Source organism: Leuresthes tenuis, unplaced genomic scaffold, assembly GCF_036924035.1.
Source record: "Leuresthes tenuis unplaced genomic scaffold, fLeuTen1.0.hap1 SCAF_18, whole genome shotgun sequence".
Lineage (NCBI taxonomy): Eukaryota > Metazoa > Chordata > Actinopteri > Atheriniformes > Atherinopsidae > Leuresthes > Leuresthes tenuis.
Window position 1 is genome coordinate 33,024,402 of NW_027325372.1, and position 26,174 is coordinate 33,050,575.

General features: G+C 41.9%; 1 protein-coding gene across 4 annotated transcripts in view; it reads left to right on the top strand.

Annotated features, from left to right (window-relative positions):
- Positions 1–26,174, top strand: part of vars2 (valyl-tRNA synthetase 2, mitochondrial) — a 69,006-nt gene that overhangs the window by 38,639 nt on the left and 4,193 nt on the right. For all 4 annotated transcript variants that reach the window (XR_011908399.1, XM_072370802.1, XM_072370803.1 and 1 more), the window contains 15 exons: positions 1,557–1,638; positions 1,779–1,855; positions 2,038–2,125; positions 2,379–2,472; positions 10,287–10,357; positions 10,440–10,565; positions 10,677–10,781; positions 11,690–11,758; positions 11,842–11,920; positions 13,027–13,157; positions 14,231–14,383; positions 14,807–15,058; positions 17,045–17,156; positions 17,314–17,516; positions 18,814–18,963. Coding sequence is in view for 3 of the 4 variants with exons in the window: in XM_072370802.1 (XP_072226903.1) it covers positions 1,557–1,638; positions 1,779–1,855; positions 2,038–2,125; positions 2,379–2,472; positions 10,287–10,357; positions 10,440–10,565; positions 10,677–10,781; positions 11,690–11,758; positions 11,842–11,920; positions 13,027–13,157; positions 14,231–14,383; positions 14,807–15,058; positions 17,045–17,156; positions 17,314–17,516; positions 18,814–18,963 (1,792 nt within the window). In the remaining variant the exon portion in view is untranslated. The remainder of the gene's footprint in view (positions 1–1,556; positions 1,639–1,778; positions 1,856–2,037; positions 2,126–2,378; positions 2,473–10,286; positions 10,358–10,439; positions 10,566–10,676; positions 10,782–11,689; positions 11,759–11,841; positions 11,921–13,026; positions 13,158–14,230; positions 14,384–14,806; positions 15,059–17,044; positions 17,157–17,313; positions 17,517–18,813; positions 18,964–26,174) is intronic.

Here is a 26,174-nt window from a genome sequence, read left to right on the forward strand (position 1 = left end):
GAATGTTTCACATGTTGAAAGTTGGACATTTTACTATTTTGTGAAAATGATCAGCTCATCTTGAATCTGATGACAGTAACACATCTGAAAAAGGTTGGGACAACTCCATGTTTCCCCTCTTCTTTGAACAACATCTGTAAACATCTGGAACTGAGGAGAGCAGCTGCTGGACCTTTGGGAGAGGAATGTTGTCCCCTTCCTGTCTGATAGAGGAGTCCTTGGTCTTCTCTGTTATATTTGAAATGGTTTCAGGTCTGGACTGCAGCAGGTCAGTGCAGCAGCTGGACTCTTCTACTATGAAGCCGTGCTGCTGGAGTCGATGCAGGATGTGGTTTGACTCTGTCCTGCTGAGATATGCAAGGCCTTCCCTGAAGAAGGGAGCAGATGTTGCTCTAAAACCTGTTCATACCTTTCAGCTTTGATGGAGCCTTTCCAGATGTTCCAGAGCCCCCCCCCCATACCATCAGAGATGCAGGTTTTGAACTGAGAGCTGATAACAAGCTGGACGGTCCCTCTCCTCTTTTGTTATTTAGTCTGGAGAATGCAGCGTCCATGATTTTCCAGGTGGATTTATCTGACCACAGAACAGTATCATCTTTTTGAAGCAGTGCTGCCTGAAGGTCCAAAGGTCACGGACATCATGTGGACATGTGTCCAAATTCTCTGAATCTTTTGCAGATTGCTGAACTTCTATAAGACTCTGCCTCTCTAAGGCTAAGTTAACTTAGCGTAATTAGTTGCAACAGGTACATCTTTGGAGACTTTGGTTGCAGATTGTCTTCTTGTGGGAAAATGTTATGCCTTGACTTGGAATGTTTGCTACTGTACTAATCATTTTAAATTTGGGTATGATGTAGTCTCTTGTTGTCTCCAGTAACGTGAAATATCATACTAATCATTTTAAAATCATTGACTTTTTGGTGGTAAGCAACTGTAATTGTAACTTGGTAGACTTTGCATAGACAAAGGCTCCAGTGCAGCACAATCATTAGCACAAGCAGTAAGATCATTAAAATGTTCAAATATTATCTTAAGGTCAGAGTTGTGTCACTTTGAAAAATGCAGTTTATGTATACTTGACGCACAGGATATTTAATCTTTTTGATGATTAAAAGGTTAGACAGACTATGTAAAAAATACAGGCCCTTTCTGATATGTGAGATGTAGAATACTGCTTGAGCCAATACTTGACTGCGGTATTGTTTTAAATTTATGCACATCGATCCCACGTTCCAGGAGACAGGGAAATATACAATGGCTTAGATATTCCAACGTGCTCTCACAAACAGCAAATCCAGGCCTTATCAGCCTCCCCCTTCACTTGCTCTTTTACAGCAACGTGCTGAACATAGCTGTCTGTTTGCTTAGTTTGCATTCCAAACCTACCTCACTGACTACATATCATGAATCTGGCTCTGTGCATGTGGGGTGACACGTTCTGCATTTGGAGCAGGGTCACAGTGAGCTTTGTATTTCTGAAACAAAACGGCTGTTCTCATTTGTTTGTGTCTTCTCTCCTCTCTCTGTATCTGTTCCCTCTCGTCTCCCTGTGTCAGCCGCTCAGGTGACATCATAGAACCTCTTCTGAAAAAGCAGTGGTTTGTTCACTGTGATGGAATGGCTAAAAAAGCTATACGGGTAAGAATTAGTTTTTATTTCAGTCAGCCTTGTTTTGTGACATGCTTTTTAGTAACCATGACAGATTCCTTCATGAAGTCACAGAGATGACATACTCAGTCATATAATAACACCCAAAAGTGACTTCCCTTCTCTCCCAGGCTGTCGAGGATGGACAGCTGGAAATAATTCCTCACCACTACACCAAGATGTGGAAGAACTGGCTGTCCAACATCAGGTAGACTGTCCTGACCTTTGAGTTGGATGAAATTCAGGCTATATTGGAAGTGTGGTGTCACGAGGCACATTGCTTGTGTGCGCTGATGTTCCTGATGTGACATGAAGTAACCCCACTGAGATGATGAATGAGCCGTTGTTTCAACTCATTGTGTGTCAACAACGTCGCTGTTTGCTTCGCAGTGATTGGTGCATATCCAGGCAGCTTTGGTGGGGTCATCAGATCCCTGCTTACCGAGTAGAGCTTCTTAATTCTCCAGCCAAACTAGAGGTTGGTCTCTGCACGTTTATTTGAAACAGAATACTACTTTGAATGGTGGATGTGTGTGTTAACCCTGTGTTTGATTGGGAGGCTTATTCAGACCCTTTCATGCAATGCAACCTTGAACAAAAAATGAAAAGTGGTTCTGTAAAAGCTTAATTGTTAAGTTATTATGGGAGTAACAAGTTGACACGAGCACACATTGTATACATGTGCCAGTCTGTTCCAGACTGTATATTTCTGTGTGTGTGGGTTGTGGTAGGACCAGTGGATCTGGGGGCAAAGTGAGGACGAGGCCCGACAAAGAGCTGCTGTCAAATATGGAGTGAAGCCAGAAGACATCACTTTGACACAAGGTAACTCCCCCCCCCAACCTTTGACTTTTCTTCTCTGTGTCAAATCTACATTATCCATAGCATTTACAATTGGTGTCTTTCATCCAGTTGTATCCAAATGATTTTACTGTACATTTGCTCCATCTGAGAACTATTGCTACTTCTACTTTAGCTGTTACTATTGTCAAACAACTATGTTTACCAGAGGCTGAACTAAACATTTGTACAGTCATTTTTATTGGCATTCTACAGTACTGTGTTTTAGCACTATAGATGTTTAGATGCTTGTCCATCATACAGTACCATGATTGGCTCCAAACTCATTCTGCTGTAGGACAGCAAGCCCAAGTATGTAAGTCAAGTAATACAAAAAACATCTTCATCCCATAAGTCCCTCATCAGATGGAATTGCCCCCACAGAGCTTTGATTATAACATCACTAAGTCAGTCAAAGGTCACATGAAGAGAGGGCAGTGAGGCTGCCTAAATCCATAGTGAAAGTATTTTAAAGACGCTCTCCATGATGCTTGAAACAACAGAGAAACTGTATATAAGCATACCCAGGATTATGGTACTGTATAAAAGGTATCTTTTAGGAGCATCGTTGTTTACCTTTTAGAGGCGAAACACTTTGCACAGTGTACTGAATGTCAGTAAAACCTTTATGGGGGTTATGGGAGTATGTTACTATCCACCCGTCCATTTTCTGCTGATTGTCAGAGGAACAGTCTGAGCAGACATCCCCAGACCTCCCTAACCTCAGCCACACACCCCCCAGCTCTTCCTGGGGGACAACTAGATGTTTCCAAGTGATCCAAGATAGATACTCTCTCCAGTGAGTCCTAGGTTTGCCCCAAGGCCTCCCCCTGGTAGGGCATGTCAAAAACACCTCTCCTGGGAGGTGTTCATAAGGCATGCTGACCAGATCGACCTCAGCTTCTTCTTTTTGATTCAGAGGCCAGCAACTTATCTGAGTTCCTCCCTCATAACTGAGCTCCTCACCCTGGCCCGAAGGGTGAGTCCAGCCACCCTTTAGAGGAAGCTTATTTTGGCCACTCGTATTCATGACTACATCACTGCAGATGCTGCCTCATTCATGTGTAACAAAACTGACAGAAACTGAACAGTGAGTAGCTCAGAAATTAGAGGGGGGTATCATTGTTGAAAACAGTGATTATGTGAAACTGGATCTGAAAGATGACATGTATGTAGTCCAAGGACCCCCCATTAATTTGCAAACTTATCAACATCCTGCCTCAAAATAAATGTAAATTTTTCCATCACATAAGTGTCATGCATCACATTAATCCAGTCTTCATTGTAGGATAGTCCGTGGTCATTTCCTTGGAAGTGTTTTCTCACTGGCTATCAGTTATACATTGAACAAATATTTAGTGGCAATCCCTGTCTGTGGCCTTAAAGGGGAACTCCGGTGTTTTTAAACCTTATTTCTGGCATGAAATACGTTCATCTACTCACCGAGAACAGTTTGGTGAAAGTCGGCGTCCTTCTGAAGATATTTAGATAACTGGAGATCCATATAACGGAGAGAACGGGGCTTAGACGATGCAGCCTCTAAATAAGGCATTATCTGTCTTTATTTCACCAATACTTTAAGAAGAATGAATGAATGAACGTGTGCTATAGCTCTGTTAGCTCATAGCTCTGTTAGCTCATAGCTGCTGTTATGTGGCTACCTGCAGCTATAGGAGAGCTAACGGAGGGATTTCTACACAGGCACTCTACTGGGACCACTTCATCCACACGCCCCCTGCAGCACAGCTCATTCACTCCGGTAAGAACGTCCATCTTACTCAAAGTCGTCGTTCACGTTGTCAAAATCTGATAAATATCCTGCCATGTTGCACAAAACGTTGCGGGAAGAGAGGACCCAGACGCAGAACTTTCAAAGTAAACTTGGATTTATTAACAAACAAAAAAGCAAGGCAAGATCAAAAGATGCGGCTGAGCCGGTTGTCAAAAATCTTAACTGTGGGAAAACAAGACTGGGCTAAGAATAAATAAATAAGACAAGGAATCAATAAACAAGACAAGACTATGAATAAACAAGAGGCAAAAAACCTGACCTGACAAGACTGTGGAAAAACGTGGCTTGAAAGGTAAGGTGAGGAATCTGCAAAGACATGACTGAACCTGGAAACTAAGTACTGTGGGGAGGTGATTAGTGATGACGTGCAGCTGTGGAGCAGAAACAGCTGAGTGAAACTTAACGTGACAGGGGAAAAACATGACAAGAATGAGCCAAGACCTGAAAACAAGACAAAACATAACTGAAAACGTGACGCTTCCGCCGACTTTCACCAAACTGTTCAAGGTGAGTAGATGAACGTATTTCATGCCAGAAATAAGGTCCAGGTTTAAAAATACCGGAGTTCCCCTTTAGGCCCAAATATCGTCAAAAGAGTTGGAAAATGTTACCTTCCCCTTATTGTCCATACTCCAACCCAAAACTGCTGAATTAATGAGCGAGACTAAAAGACCTTTTCCCATTTCTCCTTTATATATGATGTATTTTTTCTCTTCAAGTCCTGTATTCCATTATGTAGTTTAGCCAAGCGAAGCCAACTTTATTTATGAAGCACTTTAAAAACTGCAGGTATTGAACACTAAGAATACATAAAACATTAAAAGACATCAAGAGAATATAAATACAATAAAACAATTCAATATAAGAGCAAAAAAAGATCAGAATACCGTATTTTTCTGACTATAAAACGCACGGGGTTATAAGCCGCAATATCAATGATTGACTGCTAACGGGTCTATTTTCATGCATAAAGCGCACCGGGTTATAAGGCGCATTAAATAAAACAAAACTCAGATAAGTCAAACTTTATTCAGCTCACTTGTTGCACTGCACAATTGATAGTGTTGAGTTTGAAATCTGCATCCTAAGCTTGTCTCTGAACAGGAGCCATTTTTGGGGCAGCGTTATAGAAAATGAATGAATGAATGCACACACCTTAATGTTGAAGCACAGATCGTATTACTCCGCGAGGCTCGTGACTACGGTGGCCGTGATGCTCAAACCATCACGCAGTGCAGCTTCGTAGCTTAGCAAGGCCGCGCTAAAACATTCTGACAGATTTTTGAGCGCTGTGTACCACATAAAATCGGTTCTAGGTCAGAGAGCACAACCAGAATGAATTCATACATTAGACGCACCGCATATTAAAGCGCACTGTCGATTTTTGAGAAAATTCAAGGATTTTAAGTGCGCCTTATGTTCTGAAAAATACGGTAAATATGAATAGTAAAATCAACTCTCAAACTGGGTCAAAGGCCAATGAGAAGAGGTGAGTTTTAAGGAGAGATTTAAAAAGAGATGTATCTAACCCCTGGGGTTGATTTATATGCCATTAAAAAGAGCCCCAGAACACCTGACCCAACCTTGTCCAAGTCTTCTGTGTTAAACAACATTTATGTGGCGTCTCAATTGTAGAAATCTAAAAAGATCACGGTTTGTTAAACCTTGCTGTTTTAATTCCTCAAAAGTTTTTAAAGTCACCTCTTCATAAAAGTCAGAATATTTCACCAACCCTAAATCTTTCCATTTCATGTCTGATTTATTGGGAACAACGTCTAAGTCATAAGCACCCCACTGCCATTTTTAAAGGGGTCTCTGTCCATGGATTAGCTGCCTTCAGTTGTTTGGTCAGAGTACTACATCCTATAATGCCTGTCGTGGAATATCACTTGATATTTGGCATTCTTTCTCCTTCTGTTGTGCTGTGTAGGACGGATTGCAAATATCTACTACTATTTCAATATGAGCGGCCTTGAAATCATTTTTGAGATTTGACAGGGAAAGACCACCTTTCTCTTCAGCCAACTGCAGAGTGTTATATCTAATTCTTGGTCTCCTATCTCTCCTGGTCCTTAAAAAAAGTCTTTGGGAGGTTCAGCAGGGATTGTCTGGAAAAGATAAAGAAGACATGGGAGAATGTCAATTTTAACAGCTTCCACTCTTTGATTTATACCTAGAAAGGGTAGCTTACTGTATGTCACCTTAATAGGTCTGATTTTATTGTTGCAATTAAGGGATCACAGTATGGAGGACATGGTTAAATGTTCTCAAGAGAAGAGGAGATAATTGTTGTTTGAACTCAGCCGTATATCCATCTGTCCCTGGAGATTTATTAGCTTTGAGTTTAATGATTGCTATTTCTAGTTTCTCCGGTTGTGTGTCTGCCAATAGTGTTTTATTTTGCAAATTTGAAATTTGGGGTAGATTTAGTGTATTTAAAAAAGCTGAATCTCCTTTGTTTCCTTTGAGAGTATAGTAATCTGTAGTCATTTTCAAAACATCTATGTATTTCTTGAGTTTTGGATTTTATCTCTTTAGATACCAGGTCTCTGATTTTATATATTATTCTCTCCGTTTGATGTGTCCTTACTTTATACGCTAGAAGTTTTACTGATTTGTTGCCAGTTTCATAATAATTATGTTTAAAAAATTTTTTTCTGAATTTCCATAACGTAAGTCATTAATCTGGCTTCTTAGTTCTTTAATATTCTGAATATTTCTAAAGTGAATATTGTTTTGATTCTCGCTTTCTTATTTCTTTAATTTTGATTCCAGTGTGTTTGATTTTTCTTGTCTCATCCTCTTCTGAAGTGCCGTTTTAGCACAATCTTTCCCCTCATTATTGCCTTACAGGTATCCCACATCATTAACGGAGATACTTCCCTATTGTCATTTTCTTCCATATATTTCTGAATATCTGCCTCTAGTTCAGCCCTTTGCTCATTTGCCCTTTCAGTACATTTGAATTCAGCCTTTAAGAAAAATCATTGTTTTGGCAATTTTGAATATCTAGATCCATGTAGACTGGAATGTTTTTGGAGAGAGCCATCACCCCATTTTACGTGGTCCAATTCTTCCAATGTCTTTATTAAACATGAAAAAGTAACCTATCCTGGAATATGAAGAGTGAAGCGCTGAGAGAAATGAATGATCCTTAACTCTAGGATTGAGTCCCTCCACACGTCACAGACTTCCACTTCCCTTAAAAATGACCAAGATGTTTCACTCAAAGCATTATTTTGATGAATAGGGTACCTGATGCATCCAAGTGAGGATTTAGTCTGAGATTGAAATCACCACCACATATCACAAGACTATGGGCTTTAGTTATCATTCATCAAATATGTTTTTATTCAAATCAAATCAATTCAACTCAGTTTTATTTATATAGCACCAAATCACAACAAAAGTCAACTCAAGGTGCTTCAATGATACAGTCCAGTTCAATGTAATCGTAATCCAATCAATTGAATTTAAAATTAGTCCAATTCAAACAGACAGAGCCAATTCAAAAACAATATCCAAGCTAAGGAAACCAACAGATTGCACCGAAACTTGTCTTCAGTCCAATCTCCCGTCCTGAGCCTGAGGGACTGTGGAAAGGAACGACTCCCCTTTAACAGGAAGAAACCTCTGGCAGAACCAGAACCAGCAAGAAACCTCTGGCAGAACCAGAACCAGGAAGGGTGGCCATCTGCCTCTCTTTTGTAAAAGCTCTATTTAGTTCATAAGTAGGTTCATAAGCATTTAACAGGGTGATATCCACTCCTTCCACTCTACCAATAACCATACTAAATCTCCCTTCCTTATCATTAAATTCTGAGAGTTTTTCAAAAACAACTCTGTTTGAAATCAGGGTCACTACCCCTGATTTTGTATGATGTTGAGGAAACCAGCTTGAACTCCTGTCTACCCAGTTTAGAATAGAGCAGAATAGAATAGACTTTATTGTCATTGCACACCAGGGTACAAACAAAAAAAGGAAATAAAATAGAAAGGCAAGGTATAAAAGGATTATACAAATTATACAGACGTGTATTCATATGTACACTTACTATGTGCACACACGCATATGTACATGAATACACATACATACATGTGTGTATATGGGGGGCCATGCCAGTGATTATCAGCAGTCTTTATGGCCCAGGGGCAGAAGCAGACTTTCTGTCCTCAGCTGTGGTGTCAGTGTACCTTTCCACAGAGGAATGATAGAAGACAATTTACCAGAAGCATGCTCTAATTGTGTTAGGGGAGTTTCCTGCTAAAAAAGTGCCCCTGCTTTTGTCACCATCCCCAAAATTTTGTTCTCTTTATTGGGTTAAGAATCCCTTTCACATTATAGGATAGTAATTTAAGTAAAGTTTGTTTCTCCATTGTATAATGGTAAGCGACATATTCTAAAGTATCTCTCCCCTCACTACTCTGGAATTTAAAAAAATATGACAAACACAATATACTGAACTATAGAACATTTAGATGCCAAATTGTCTTCCTGAGTTGAGGTGTCTCTCAAGACCTTAGCGGAGCCAAGATGGTATCTTGACTCTGAGGGAAATTCCCCAAACTGTACCAGTTTTTGAGGGCTTCTCTAACCCCGGTAATGCGCCCTATATCTTTTAAACAGATCCCAATCCAATGTAAATACTTCAGTTTCATTCTCCTTACAGTATCATCGATACAACAAGGTCTGATAAGTTCCAATATTCTGACAATGACTGACACTGTTCGGTGACCTTGCATCGCTGCCAGTCTTTAAGGATAACTGTTGTATCATGTTTATCTGCCACAGTCTGTCGTAATCTCATATTTTCAGTGTAGATCTTTATGCTCATGTTGTAGACACACCTCGCCTCATTGTTACATTACTGGATGATGGCTCAATGATAGTCAATCACTCCCCCCTAAAAGCATCCAACTACTCCTTGTATCCCTGCCACCATGTCTTTTCCAGCTGGCCTGTGGGCTTTGGAGCTCGTTGCGTGTTCCACATCTGCGCCTTGATTTTCTCTGCCATGGCCATGGGGAGTTTAAACAGCGGTACAGGGAGACCTTTTCTTTCCATGTCTTTGGTTGCTTCCTCTGCTGAACTATACAGGCACATCTCTCCTTAATAGAAAACCCTCAATCTCACCGGGAACAGAGTTTGAAAATGTTTTTTTTTTTGTCTCTCTTAGTTCCCTTTTTGTGTCTGTGTATTCCCAACGCTTTTTGAGGACCTCCGGACCATGGTCATGTTCCACAAGTACCTTTCTTTCCCAATATGTATATCCTCTTTTTTGCCGGGCCAGTTTTTAAACATCTCCTTTCACTTTAAAACTGGCAAATTTCACCACAGTGGATCTTGGGAGAGCATCTCCTGCAGGCTTTGTAGCTACCGGCCAATGCGCTCTCTCTATATTTAGGTCTGTGCCTTGAGGAATTTCCAACTTCTCTCTCAGTGCGTTTTCCACAAAAGGTGCTACAGAGGGGAAGCTGTCTTCAGCCCCTTCCATTATACTATGGATCTTAATGTTGTCCCGCCTTGACCTCCCTTCCTGGTCCGTTAGCCTTTCCTCTATCTTAATTTGTATTATGAGTAGTTCAGACGTGGTTTCTTCCAACACTCCAAATGACCTTTTCTGCCTGGTCTACTCTTGTGGTTGTCTTTGTCATTTCATTCTTAATTGCCTGGAGTTCCGCATTGTTTTCACAGCTAAACTCCCTTAGCTCTTGGAGGATTGTTTGCAGGATAGCAAAATCATTAGCTTCCTGCGGCTCCTCCATTTCCGAGCAACTGTTGTTGTCAGGTTCAATTTCTTCATGCAGTGTCTGTCTTATTTGCGAGCACAAGGACCTCTTATGTTTTCCTCAGGCCACAGTATACTCTCCTTGTTATATTTGCAGACTGTAGATTGCAGACTTTGCCGAGCAGTAGAGCCTGTGGCCACCTGCATGAACATAAAAGCTTTATTCAATTAAGCTAAAATTTGATCTCATTCACTGTTGTTTTTTTTTCCTGTGCCAGACCCAGATGTCCTTGATACATGGTTCTCGTCTGGACTGTTTCCGTTCGCCATGCTTGGCTGGCCAGAACAGGTACTGCACATTCTGCAGTTGAACAGGAATAAAATGCCCTCCATTAAACACACGTCTCTCACATGACTTTCACTTTCAACAGACCTCTGACTTGAAGCGCTTCTACCCCAACTCCATTCTGGAGACAGGCAATGACCTTATCTTTTTCTGGGTTGCGAGGATGGTAATGTTGGGGACAGAGTTGACTGGACAGCTACCTTTTAAACAGGTGGATTAATAAGCTACCCAAGACTAAATGTACACAAACTCTGTGAGTTACAATGTCAGCCCATCTGGTTGTTTTTTTCTTTTTACTTCCTGTTTCTCTCGTGGCTCTCAGGTTCTGTTTCACTCTCTAGTGCGAGATAAATATGGCAGGAAAATGAGTAAATCTTTGGGAAATGTCATCGACCCACTTGATGTAATACATGGAGTGTCTCTCCAGGTAGGTGGAACATGGACTTGGCCCAGGAGACTTGGCCCTGTTCTGTGTTTTCATACAGTTTTGATTTTAGGAATGAACCTAGTCATATCCAAGTAAAAACTGAGTATCAGTTAAAAGTAAAAAAAAAAAAGAAAAAAAAGAAAATCGTTAGATATTAGAATTTCGTTATGAACATTTGAGGGAAAATCAAATATCATGGGTCAGGTTTTTTATTTGCTGTGAGATCTGATTAATTAAGGCTATGATCGAGAGGCACATTGTAAATGAAATTATTTAATTTAACTGTATTTGCATGAAGTTAGTTTAGCCATTCTGATGCTCACAGCAGCCTCAGACACTTCCAGAAACCTTTAACCACCCAGGTTAACTGCCCATCCAGTTGTGTGTTCTAACACAGGAGTAAAGGAAGGACTTTTGACATGATTTTTGACCACAAGAGGAGACAACTGTGACTTCAGCTGAAGATGTTTGTGAGAATTATATCTTCAAATGGAGGCAAAAGATTAGATTATATTAGATTCAACTTTATTGCCATTGAAAGAAACAAACACTCTGGCATCTAACCAGAAGTGAAAATAGCAGCGTGATACAGTAATGGCTATGGTAAAGTGCGGTCTGTGCAAAGCAATGACCCATAAGCTATGGATGATATTTATAGTATGAAGAAAATAATAGGCTGTGGGCTAAGAGTCAGAAACAGGGGCTTGGTGAGTCAGAAATCAGTTGATAATCATTCTTGTGCAGCGTAGTCTCGCTTTAGTGAGACTGTATTCCGGTTTTACTTTACTTAAAATGGTGGTTGCCACAAATATGTGGATAACTAATACTCAGAAATAGATATTTAATTCATTTTCTCAGGGAACTCAAAAGAACGTCTGACTCCTCTCTCATGTTTTCTGTCATCATAGAGACTTCAGGAGAAAGTAAAGGAGGGAAACCTTGACCCCAGGGAGCAGCTGGTTGCCATGGAAGCACAGGTCCTGTCCTTTTCACTCTGGCTAACTGGCTGACAACATTCATGATTTTTCCTTATCTGTCTGCTAAATCTGCTTCCCCACAGAGAAAAGACTTCCCCAAAGGAATCCCTCAGTGTGGGACCGATGCTTTGAGATTCGCCCTTTGTTCTTACAAGATGCAGGGTGAGTGACTCACATCTCATATTTGTCAGGACTTGGTTGCGAAAGAAGGGGGGACCCAGATACAGACTTCCAAAATCAAAAGGTTTATTCCAAAAGCAAGGCAAAAGGCAAAAACAAAAAACGCGCCTGAGCCGGATATCCAAAAACTAAACTGTGGCAAAAATAACAAGACAAACGAGACTATGACTATGAATGAGACTGTGATTAAACAAGACTATGAATGAATAACAAGACTATGAATTAACTGTGGCTATGGCTATGAGGCAGAACCTGACTTATCATTGGTGGCGTGAACATGGAAGGAAATGTGAGGATTTCGCCCTGACTGTGACTGAACCTGGAAACTAAGTACTGTGGGGAGGTGATTCGTGAGGAGGTGCAGCTGTGAACAGAAAACAGGTGACTTGAGTGAAGCTAAGTGACAGGGGCAAAAACCTGACCTGCAAACAAGACAAAAACCTGAAAACACGATAAAGAAACTGAAAACAAGAATAATCAAAACATAGAATGTGACAATATTACCAGCTCAGTCCATATTATCTGGCATGAAAAAGTGGTTTTCCAGAGCGGATGAATGTGAAGCAAAGTTTTCAGGAAAAAGATGCAGTCTTAATCAGACTGAGAGAGTTAATTCTGAGGTGCTGCAGAAGACTTCAGCCATCTGTTTTTACAGGTATTCAGATCATCAACAGCCTTCCATCAAAACATTGCAGGAGGTTGTGTCGATGGGGGAGTTTCTATAAAGGTATCTGTGAAACAATAGAATATGATTCACGAGCTACAGTTGGCATAACAGTGTTGGAGCAGGATGAGCCTTCCATCTTTCTGTGACATGGCATAGAGCAGTGGAAACATAGCACTTCGCCAGTCATGTGAACACTAAGGCTGTACGGATAGAGTGGTCGTCCACCAGCCAGCTTGTGCTTCAGTCCCCAGCGTATGTGCTGAACACACAGATTGCCCCTGATTTACTCATCAGTGTTTGATTGTAGAGGAAAAAAAGCGATGGATACTGTATATACAGTACATTTATATAAGAATATGTTAAACACTGTGGTGTGATGGTCTCCTACAATGTTATTAACACATTTTTGTCTTTTTATCAGGACAAGACATTAGTCTGTGCATCTCTCAAGTCCTGAGCTACAGACACTTCTGTAATAAAATGTGGCAGACCCTGAGATTCACATTGGGAGTTCTTGGTGAAAACACAAAAGCAGTGGGAACACTTGAAGAGGTAAAGTGGTTGTTATATGTGTGGTTGTACTGCGATTGGGGAAAAAAAAGTCAACTTGACTCAGATCAGATATTTGTAATAGAATTTTGTATAGTTTCTAACATGGCCTGAAGCCTGCCCGCCTCTACAGGAAAGCCTTGTGTGCCACTGGGACAGAATGCATCATAACTGCAATCTAACCTGAGAAAGCACACAACTGGTGGTCTGCTCATGTTCTGAGCATGAGTGCCTCTAAAAGTAGGACCAGGTTAAGAAGAATTCAGACCAACGTCCAGTTGCAAGAGAATGGAGTATGATTGTAATTCAGCTGCTTCAGTGCAAAATCACCAACTGTTGTATCTAGATCTCTGCAAAGACCCGGTTTTATCACAACTCAGTGAGTGGACACTATTTCACACTGACAGAACACCGAATTCCAGTGGGATGGGGAGGAGGACTGTGTTCACATCAGTGATCATTGGTGCTGACACACTTGACATGAATGGACGGTACTAGTCAGATGTTGATTTGGTCAAAAGATTTACCACTGTACCGTTTACAACTGTTTACATTCCTCAAAAAAAAAAAGTGCTCCAGATATTGTATGATGTTGTCAGCAGTCACATGATAAAAAAAAACAACTTTATAGTGACAGACAGACCTCAGAACAATTTCACCTAAATTTCATCATCAAACACAATGGATGTTCCCAGTAGATACAAAGGGGCTGCCAACAGCAAAATAAGTTGCAATATGTTATTGTGACACAAACAAGAAAAAATACAAAAAGACAGAAGACTTCGCTGTGCAAAACTGTTTGACTAGCTTAAATATTACAAATTAAGCTACACATACACAAAAAGTTTTCTATTCAGCAATAAATATAACAATTTCTGATCAACCCATATCAATTGCATGCTTAAAATAACTCAAGACAACCGACCCACTTCCAGCTTAGCTCCCACCCACTTCAAGTACAGATACAGACAATTAATGTGAATAACAGATGCAGATAAAGCTTGTTTTATAGTTGATGCTTCACTCAAAATGACACGATTTGTTTTGTATTGGATTAATGTCTGTTTGTCTTCCAGACAGTTCCGGTGAGCAGCATGGAGCGGTGGATCTGCTCCAGACTCTACAGCACAGTCGTACAGTGTGAGCAGGCCTTTGAAGCTTATGAGCTGCATGCTGTCACATCTGCCCTGCACTCCTTCTGGGTCCACAGTCTGTGTGACGTCTACATGGTGAGGAGCAGAACTTTTCCATGGCAGATTGAATACACATGTCAGCAAAAAAAGGGGATTAGAATTAAGATCAATATCACTTTCCTTTGTATTGGCATCAAGAAACTTACTGTCCTGTCATTGCAGCTCAGGAGCTGTCTACATGGCTTACTTACGGCAACAGGGAGACTCATGCACATATGAATTTGTCAATGTCTGCAGGACAAGATGTTGCTACTGGAAGCTCTCTGGTTTCTTTTTGTAGAGTACTATTGACCAGTCATGTTAGAGTGGGCTTTGGTGGTGAAAGCCCAAGTGATAGCTCACAACTATTGTGCATCAAATGCAAAAGATTGTCTGTTGCTCAGTTATAAGACAGTAGCCAGTGGGTTCCCAGATTGTCTGCATGGAAATGTAACATCTGTTTCTCGTTGTGTCCTGAAGGAGTATGTAAAGCCCATCATGATGAAGCAGGATGAGGAGGCAGTGGTCCACACTGACACAAAGCACAGTGGGAATGCGCAGCAGGTGGCTGGCACTGTCCTCTATCACTGTGTGTCTTTGTCTTTGGCACTGCTCTCCCCCTTCATGCCCTTCATCACTGAGGAGCTGTGGCAGCGACTCCAGCCATTCAGACCTGACACTGTGGCTCAAACCAGCCTGTGCTTACAGTCATACCCCCGATCCTCTACACTGGTGAGACTTCAACTATCAGATTCTGTAACAAATACACTGTCAAGTTTTTACATATCTGGACAAAAATCTTCTGGCTCTTACTAGTTTTAAAACGATGTCTCATAGCTATCTGTGGTTCCAGCAGATTCCAACAGATGCTTCGTGACAGGGATTGTTGGAAATGGTTTTTCTTTGGTAATGAAGTAGAACACATCATACCTCTACACTGAGGCAAACACCAGTCAGTGGATGTGCTTTAGTTGTGATAAGACAGACCCCTTATGTCAATCATTAGAACATTTTGTGGATTGACTGATTCATGACCACCTCTGGACAAAAAGTAATGAATCACTGCTCTGGGAGGCTGTTTATTCAGCTGTTTTATTTTGTAGAAAAGGAAATCACAATTAAGACACAAAACTAACTTATTTAACAACAAATTTGTAATGTAACTTAAAAGAATAACATTATTATGATCCACATAAATTAGTTTGAGCCTATCCCAGCTGTCACTGGGCGACCCTGGACAGGTCGCCAGTCCTTCAGAGGGCCACACGGAGACAAACGAAACAAACAACCATGCACGCTCACTCCGAGGGTCAATTTAGCGTCACCAATTAACCTAACAGCATGTTTTTGGATGGTGGGAGGAAGCTGGAGAACCCGGAGAGAACCCACACATACACGGGGAGAAACTCCACCCAGAAAGAACCAGCCGGGAGTTGTTCCTGGAACCCTCTGCTGTGATATGCAAATGAGTCATCAGTTGGAGTTGTTGCAGAGCCGAACAAGCTGCTGCACCTGAATGACTGACAGGAAGCATGGCCCCAACAAGAGAGCTGTCAGTGGAAACAATGGAAGGGATTCTAAAACTCCTTCAAGAAGCCAATTCAGCTCAGAGTGTGGCAGAGGATGTTGGATGTTCCCTGTCAGCTGTCTGAAATGTGGAGTAAGAACAAACAAAATGGGAAGGTTGTAAAAGGAAAGCAGACAGGTTTGACCAAGGAAGGCGTCAAAGAGTCGGGACAGAAAACGCAAATCAATGTCTGAAAATAGAAAATGAACAAGAAAAGAAATAAAAAACTGTGGATGCTTGGATGAAAGTGATATTCAGAGATCAATCACAAATCTGCTCTGAACAAGAAGATGATCCTGGATCATAAGATGACTGGCTGAAGAAAACCAGCACATTTCCTGCATCACTGAAGATATGGAGCTGATGTCAGGTAAAGGACCAGCGGAGATGGCAGCCATTAGCTCTACAGGAGATGTACAGCTGGACACAGTCCTTCAATCAAATGGAGGTTTGCTGATGCTGAGCTCATTTTTCTGGATGATGATGCATCTCTGCACACAGCAAAGAGGCTTCAAACTTTACTTCAGCAAAGACACATCGGCTCAGTGACATGGCCAGCAAACAGTCCAGATCTCAGTCTGAGTTCAGATTTATGGTGGAAACTGAAAGAAATGCTCCGTTCTGCAGAGCCCATCTGTCAGCTGCTGAACAAGAAACTTCACTAAGGAAGTCCTCGAAGAAGTCAAGCTGTCACAAAAGACAGAGCAGCTGAAACTAAGTGCTGACTGAGATTTTATTTATTTACTTTTAACTTGTGTATTTATTTATTGTTTGATTCATAGTTCCATCATGTTTCCTCTTCTTGGACAGAAAAAAACTTAAAAGATATATTTTACATAGTTTTATGTCATCATCCTCCAGGCACTTATGAGCCACAAACTTTGCATTTGAGGCATACCCTATTGATGACGTATAGTATACTTTGGTGCATATAGTAAGTGAGCATCTGTAAGCATGTGTCTGGAATTTCAGTTTGATACTACAAGGTGTTGAGGTACTGAAAGTACTCCGAGTCTGTTTCCTGAGAACTCGGCAGACAGTTCATACTCTTTGTGCTTTTGTAGACATGGTACTTCTTGACGTCCCTCTGGATATATTTTGTTGTTCATGCTGGATCATGTCTTTTTTGTTTAACCTCTCCACTGGGCCAGGCACACTGGCATTTTCCTGAGGAGGAAAAGGATTTCCTGCTTATCCAGGAAGTGATCCGTGTGGCCCGCTCTCTAAGAGCTCAGTGTGGCCTAACCAAAGAGAAACCTGTCAGTAAGTGGACTCATTTAAACAAAGAAAAAAAAAGACTTTATTTCCTAACGATCAAAGTTGATGAGATGTGAATCCTTGTGTTGTGATGCCTGAAAGAAAACTGATTAGCCGAACTGCTGAATTTCTTCCTGTGCCACTTGTACATTGTTGATTTCAGTGTGGGCAGTGTGTTCACCCAGCCAGGCCCACATCCTCCTTCACTTTGGCTCAGCTGTTTGGACTTTAAGCCGGATCTCTAGCCTCCAGATCTACTGTCCTGATGGAGCAGACACCCTCTTCTCTGTCAATTCCACTCCTCCACCCACAGGGAGCCTCATCGGTGTAGTTGACCACACATGTCAGCTGCACCTTCATGTTCAAGTATGTGTCAGTATAATAGTAATTCAAATGAATGAATTAATGATACTGTTAATTAATTTATAAGAGGGAATGTTAAAGAATTTGATAGATCCAGTTTCAGGGAATTTGAGTTACTACAATGAGTAAAACACCCAATACAACAGAGTAATATAAATGCACCCTTATTAACTACCTACTAAAAGCAGACACAACATAAAATAGACGAAACATAAGAGTGATTGTGTGTGTTTGGATAAACTGTGTGTCAGGTGTTTGATAGGAAAATATTTAAAAGCATAAATAAATGTTCTGAAGAAAAGAATGAATGTGATATCACCAAGAAAATGAGGTTTAAGGTTAAGTGGCCTTACATCAACCTAAATTATGACAGGCTATTTTCCAACTGTGATGTTGTAAGGACACAAGTGTAGCTCAAACTCTGATGACGCTGGGTTTGTACTGAGGCAAGCTTATGCTCGGTTGAGGTGGCCGTCCCCTGGAAATATTGTGTATTCTGTTGGATAAATTCTGCCTGCATCAGTCTTGGACTACACCACTGCGTTGTAGAAGGAGATAGAACTCTGCTGACACTCTCAGCTCTGGCTTGGTGATTAATATTACAAGACGGTTCTGAGGTGATAGTTCATCTAGGCCATGGCCAGCTGACAAAATGACAGACTTTCTCTCCAGAGGTAACAGAGATATTTCAAAATGAGATCAATCTAGTGAATTCACGTAAGAAATCTCACCAACGTGGCTATGAACACTAGCGACACAGTGATGATGAAGATGCCACAAGTCAACATACAGAGCAGAGCCGTGAGGTGGCCATGGCCGGAACTACCACCCCGTGAAATCTAGCCACCCCGAACATCACCCCACACAACAAATAATGAAGAAGGCTCACAGAACAGGGAGATTAGAGATGCTCTGTGTTCTTTGATGTCTGCAAGGCACAGCAAAGCCACGGAAACGCTTTTCTTGTGTACAATTAAAACTCTTTTGATGTAGTATCTCTTTCATACGACAACAATCAGCTATCTTCTAATGCAGCTCTTCAAGTGTCTCTGAAGCACAAGTTTACCAATATGAGTCATCAGGGGTGGATCCAGATAATGTGACTTATGTTGACCACAGGTCTCACAGGGTGGCATGTGACAGCCTTCACATAAAAATGAATGTATTCTCCTAAAGGTTAATAGATCAACTAAAATTTCCCAAAGTTGATAATGGCTTGCAGTTTGGTATTTCTTTATTTGTAAAGTTCTGTTGTTCAGTTTCCATGATTGTTGGTCAAGTTTTAATTTTTCTCTTTCAGAGTGGAATGAACATAGACAAACAGATGCTGCAGCTCTCTCAGCGTAGAGACAAGCTTGTTGCAAAGCTCGATGAACTCTTTGGCAGACTCCAATCTCCAAACTACCTGACCAAGGTACCTGCTCATGTCAGACAACAGATGGACAGCAAGGTAAGCACTGAGCAGCAAAATGCAGGGGTACTGCTACTCCTCTTTATAACTGTATATAATTATACTATATGTGATATAGTTTTTTTGTATGCAGTTTATACTCTCAATGTTGAAAAAGATGAAAACCACAAAGACAAACTCAAAGGACTTAGAGTTTGATTAGCTGTCTAACCTGACTCAACCTGCCTTGATCAAAACCGATATAACTTGTTTTCTTGGCTTGGCCACTTTGAGTTTAACTACATTTTTGCCACACCCAGAACATCAGTGCTGTTGTGTTGTCCACTATTTTTGTCCTGACATAAATACCCTAGCAGCTTTTACATTGACTGCTAAATGTTTGAATTTTTTTAAATTCAGCCCTCGAAAAAAGCTTGACAGGAAGCACACTGAAGCAATAACTCCTACTATTGTTTTATCCTTGGTATTCTTTTGTTTTTCATAACAAAATGACCACAGGTGACCACAGGTCATAAACTTGAAATGATTAAACCAAATACAACAGGTTACATATAATGATATAAAGGAAATTGTAACTTATAGTATTTATAGGGAACGTTATTGGATGGGTTTGTAACAGATTGTATAGTATTAAATAACACCTGAGGGCGATTACAGCTGGTGGAAATGACAGTTGACAAATATTGACATTTGGCCTCTTTAATAGCTTTTTGGTAGTCATTAAGCCTGTCCCTAAGAATGCCAAGTGAAACATGTAGCCTATCTTTCTTCCACTTGCGTTCGGCTTGTCTGCAGCGACGCCTAAGGCTGCGAGTGGCATCATTGAGCCACGGGTCAGGCTTAGGTTTAGCAGAGATAGACCGATATGTAGCAATATTATTCAAGATTCCTGAGCATGTGGAGTGAAAGGAGGAAATAAATGTCTCTAGACACGGGGGAAGGGACAGTTCATTATGGGTTTTAAAACTACTGGTCATGAAAGCAGCAGCAAACTCTTCAGCTGTAGTGGAGGTGATAAAGTGGCGGCGTGAGGCTGAAATGTGAGATTTGGCTGCAGGGGAAGGGGTTATGAATTCAAATATAATGGGGAGGTGATATGATATACAAATGCCACCTAATTCTGTGATGGCTAGTGGGAGTCCATGGGAGATAATAAGGTCTAGTGTGTGCCCGTGTTGGTGTGTGGCAACATTTACTGACTGTACCAGGCCGAAAGATGGCAAAAGGCTTTGGAACTCAATCGCCAGTTGGTTAGAAAGACAACAGACATGGACATTAGAATCACCACAGATCAGCAGACAGTCATGTTTTGATATTAGATCATCAAGTAGGTCTGAGAACTCGGTTATAAATTCCTTATTTTGCTTAGGTGGACGATATATTACAACACACAGTACAGAACATGTAAACTGCACCAAAAATAGCTGTAGCTCAAAGCTGCTGTAACTTTTAGTTGGGAGTAGGCGGCAGCTGAAACTCTGTTTGAAAACAGCAGCCAGAGCGCCCCCTCGGCTGGACTCTCGCAGCATACTGAAGAAAGAGTAGTCGAGTGGGAGGAGCTCAGAGGAAGCGCTGTTGTCACCTGGCTTCTGCCAGGTCTCCGTAAGCAGAAGGAAATCCAAATCATGTGTGGAGATCAGATCATTAGCAATGAAGGTCTTATTTGTGAGCAATATGACATTCAGGAGGGCTGCACTGACCGATGCACGGGGCGATGTACGGGGCGATGCAGAGCTCACAATCCGCTCCGCAGCACGACCAAGCAGGCGGAGATTCCCCGGCACACAGCCACGGCTCTGGATCTTTGTTGGCCGGCGACAAGGAAGAGGTGACTCAGCGACAACCGGCTGGAGCCAACGGTAACTGTGCTCTGGAGAACGCCGCAGGTCATCTCCACAGTCCGGGCAGGTTCCTCAACACAGATCCACAATGATCCAGACGAGAAGAGGCCAGGGGCCTCATGTACAAAGGGTGCGTACGCACAAAAAAAGTGACGTACACACTTTTTCACGTCAACGATCATATGTATCCAGAGCGAAATTACCATGGAAATGTGTGGTGCCTCACGCCAACTTCAGGGCTGTCGTACGCACTTTTCTACAGCTGTTGATTCTTTGGCGACACTTAGAGGTGATGTTGGGAAACTGTTATAATAAATAAATGTGAACACAATTTATCCTCAGACTGAGTGATGTGCACATCTGAGACACATGAAAAATGAACACTGATGAACAATTAACACACCCATGTGTCTGCAAATACACGAGTGGATATAAAAGCATGCGCAAAGTGCTGCAGTGCATACCATTAAAAACAATGGCTGCTTTAGCAGTATTGGAAGACATTGCAAATGGTGCAATTCGAAGAGAGCGTGTGTTCAGAGACAGAGAGGATTTGCTGGCACATGATGACAACTGGCTCATCAGCCGTTTTAAGGGCAATCTTCCTGGATAAGTGCGCAGAGTTGCGGTCAGCGTTGGAGCGCAACAGCGAGGAGTCATGCACTGCTTGCACCACAGGTGACGTGCACACTGGGGTTTAAGCAACCTGGGCATTCCAGAGCGAGCTGGCCAACCGATTGGGACTGTGCCAGTCGACCCTGAGCCGAGCCATGCCAGCTGAGTGGGACGGAATTATCTGCATCTCAGCAGGTATATCAAATTCCCACAATGCAGCTGAACAGGCCAACATTAAAGCACAATTTGAAGCAAGAGCAGGTTTTCCTAATGTAATCGGAGCTATCGACTGCACACACGGTGCTGTAAAAGCACCATCATATGATGAATTTGTATATCAACAGGAAACATTTTCATTCCATCAATGTACAGATCGTATGTGATGCGTAAATGCTTTGTGGGGGGGGCCTGGTTCAACGCACGATTCATACATTCAGTAACAGAATTGTTGGGAACAGACTACAAGCTGGCACTGTGCGCGATGGGTGGCTTCTTGGTGAGTAATTTTATCCGTGTAATTGTCCTAATATTATTCCCCGTGACGTGCATTGAGCGTGTGCCCCCCCAATTTCTATTCCGTCTTCACAGCATCATAGTCGGTGGTTAAAGTTAGTAACTTCCTTTTGCTGGTTAAACTGCAGCTTAAGATCTTTCTAACAAGCCCCTGATCGTCTCTGTGTACAAATGTTAGTAACCCTGTGTGTAAAGTGTGAAATGTCTTAATCAGCCTCACCTTTTCCCCGGCGCACTTCTGCACTATAGGTTGCTGAATGAACACATTTGTTGTGAGTTACACAAATACAGGTATTTACCTTTAATCAGAGTCACCCACATTCCCACACCCACCACCCCTGAGAGCAGTGTCACCCATAGTTGTGCTGACAAAGTGTAGAGCAGGATGTGAGAATCTCAGTCAGGTGTAGTACCGCCGGACGTAAAAAGTGACGTTTATGGCCACCAGCAGGTGGCGCTATAAGCATGTGTAAATTTGGTCACATATATGCCTTCTGGGTGGAGCCCAAGTGCAGCCTATGAAGTTTGGTGAAGATTGGACAATGTATGGAAAAGTCCAATCTTCTCCGTACAATGCTAATTTGATTTAGTGTTGGCAAGAGACTTGACTTGGACTTGTAAAAAATGACTTGTGAACACCTCTGGTCAGTGGTACTGTTAATCTTGTCAATGTAGAAAGACTTTTTTGCATCAGTAAGACTGGATGCAAATGATGACAGTAGCCTTGGAGTTTAGCTAGATCTGCAGGATCTTTTGACTTGTGCCATTTCCTTTCGGCAGCTCTGAGATTGGTGCGCAACGCTTGGAGAATATCATTAAGCCAGGGGTGAGACTGGGAGGATCGGGTGGGTTTGGTGGATAGAGGACACAGACTATCCAGAGATAAGCTCAGTGTAGAGCAAAGGGACTCCGTGGCATCATTAACCTGAAGGGAGGAGAATGTGCTGGAGGCTGGAAGAGCGGAGGCAACAACGGAGCAGAAGCGGGTGGGCGACAGGTTGCGGAGGTTGTGGCGGAAGGAAACCATAGGGGTAGAAGCAGACGGTCTTCTCAGGAGACTCACTCTGAACTGAATGAAATAGTGGTCAGAGAACTGCAGAGGTGTGACAGATAGGTGGCATTGTTTCTTGAGAAAACGAGATCTAGCACTTTGCCAGCTTTATGGGTCGGAGGACTGCTGAGCAGTTGTAGCTCAAACGAGTGCATTAGTGTCAGAAAATCAGAAGAGTTAGGACTGTCAAGATGGATGTTCATGTCACCAAGGACCATTATGGGAAAGTCACTCTCCATGATAGAAGAGAGCAAGGTGTCGAGTTCATCTAGAAAGTCACCGAGTTGTCCTGGTGGGCGATATACGACAATCATATAGATTTTGACCGGTGCAGTTACCAGGATGGCATGGTATTCAAAGGTATTGTATTTAGCTTCAGGTAGCAGTTGGGTGTATTTCCATTTGTTGGAAATGAGCATGCCTGTTCCACCACCTCTCCCAGATGTACGAGAGGTATGGGAGAATGAGTGGTTGGTTGAAAGTGCAGCCGGGGTAGCTGTGTTTTCAGGCTTAATCCAGGTTTCAGTGAGAGCCAGGATGTCAAGAGACAGGTGGTTGGCATAAGCCATAATGAAAATTTTTTTTTGTTTACCGCCGATTGGCAATTCCACAACCCCACAGACAAGGGCGTGTCACAGAGTGAAGTGGGCTTTAGAGAGCGGAGGTTGTTAAGGTTGCGGTGGCGTTTGGTTGTGTGAAACCTTCTGTGCGAGCCGGAGACAACAGGAATGGGTTTGAGGCACATTTTAAAGTAGGTGGTGAGGCCAGAGCTACATGGATGAGGCAAGTAGGACAGGTTTGCCTTGTTCAGTGGCCTTGCTCGGTGGACACGCGCAGGTAGACACGCTAGTCTTTACCTGAGAATGGCTGATGCTTCCGCTAACGCTTCAGCCATAACCCCTTATTTTATGTTGCGCTCACAATTGGACACGGCACTTCAATTCAATTCAATTTTATTTATATAGCGCCAGATTACAACAATTGTCATCTCAAGGCACTTAAGTAATATAGTCCAATTCAAGCCAATTGGAATTCAATTCATTGTAATCATAATCCAATTAATTCATATAGAGCCTATTCAAAAAATTAATATCCTAGCTAAGGAAACCGACAGATTGCACCGAAACTTGTCTTCAGTCCAATCTCCCATCCTGAGCCTGAGGCGACTGTGGAAAGGAACGACTCCCTTTAACAGGAAGAAACCTCTGGCAGAACCAGAACCAGCAAGAAACCTCTGGCAGAACCAGAACCAGGAAGAAACCTCTGGCAGAACCAGAACCAGGAAGAAACCTCTGGCAGAACCAGAACCAGGAAGAAACCTCTGGCAGAACCAGAACCAGGAAGGGTGGCCATCCGCCTCGACCAGCTGGGGTTTGAGAAGACAGAAAAGAGGGGGGAAAAACACCATAACACCATTCAAAGGATATCTGTTGGAACAGGGAAACATAGGTTAATAACCACAATAATGTCACATGTACATAAAATCAATTGAGAAATTAAACGGGGAAAAAGAGAGCAAAGTGAGGAAAGGTGTGACAGATGAGGTCCCCCAGCAGTCTAAGCCTATAGCAGCTTAACTATGGGATGTTTCAGGATTACCTGAGCCATCCCTAACTATAAGCTTTATCAAAAAGGAAAGTTTTAAGCCGAATCTTAAAAGTGGAAAGGGTGTCTGCTTCCCCGACATTTACTGGCAGCTTATTCCACAAGAGAGGGGCCTGATAACTGAAGGCTCTACCTCCCATTCTACTTTTAGAAACTCTGGGAACAACAAGTAAACCTGCAGTTTGGGAGCGAAGTGCTCTGTTAGGAAAATATCTTACAATGAGATCTTTAAGATATGATGGAGCTCGGTCATTAAGAGCTTTATATGTGAGGAGAAGAATCTTAAATTCTATTCTGAATTTAACAGGGAGCCAATGAAGAGAAGCTAAAACTGAAGAAACATGATCTCTCCTGTTAGTTCTCATCAGAACTCTGGCTGCAGCATTTTGGATCAGCTGGAGGCTTTTCAGAGAATATGTGGGTCAGCCCAATAATAAAGAATTACAGTAGTCCAATCTAGAAGTAACAAATGCATGAACTAGTTTCTCTGCATCACCCTGAGACAGGATGTTCCTGATTTTAGCAATATTACGAAGGTGAAAGAAGGCAGTCCTAGAAACCAGTTTTATATGTGCGTCAAATGATCAATTCTGGTCAAAAGTAACTCCAAGTTTCCTCACTGTCGAACTAGAAGCCAAGGAAATACCATCTAGAGTAACTATATAACTAGACAATTTCTCCCTGAAGCGCTCAGGTCCAAAGAGAACAACTTCAGTTTTGTCTGAATTTAAAAGCAGACAGTTCTGAGTCATCCAGGTCTGTATGTCTTTAAGACAGGCTTGTAGTCTGACCAACCTGTTGGTTTCATCTGGTTTCATAGATAAGTACAGCTGAGTATCATCAGCATAGCAATGGAAATTTATGCCATGTTGTCTGATAATGTTACCTAATGGAAGCATGTATAAAGTAAAAAGAATCGGTCCAAGCACAGAACCCTGAGGAACTCCATGACTTACTCCAACGTGTGAGGAAGATTCTTCATTTACAAGAACAAACTGGAATCTTTCAGATAAATATGACTTAAACCAGCCTAATGCAGTTCCTTTAATCCCAATAACATGTTCAAGTCTCTGTAACAGAATGCTGTGATCGATCGTATCAAATGCAGCACTGAGATCCAACAGGACAAGCACAGACACAAGTCCGCTATCAGAGGCTAAGAGGAGATCATTGGTAACTTTCACCAGTGCTGTTTCTGTGCTATGATGCACTCTGAATCCTGACTGAAACTCTTCAAACAGATTATTTCTATGTAAATGATCACAAAGTTGAGCTGCAACTATTTTTTCAAGAACTTTAGACAAAAAAGGGAGATTGGATATAGGTCGATAATTAGCCAACACTTCTGAATCAAGAGTAGGTTTTTTAAGTAAAGGTTTAATTACAGCAACCTTAAAAGTCTGAGGTACATATCCTGTCAACAAAGACCGATTGATCAAATCCAATATGGAAGTGTCAATTAAGGGGAAAACCTCCTTGAACAGTCTGGTTGGGATTGGGTCTAACATACAAGTTGATGGTTTAGAAGAGACTATTGCTGTTGTTAGCTCAGAAAGATCAACTGGGCAGAAGCCATCTAAATACAAATCAGGTTCTAAAGCTGCTCTACTTGATGATACATCAGT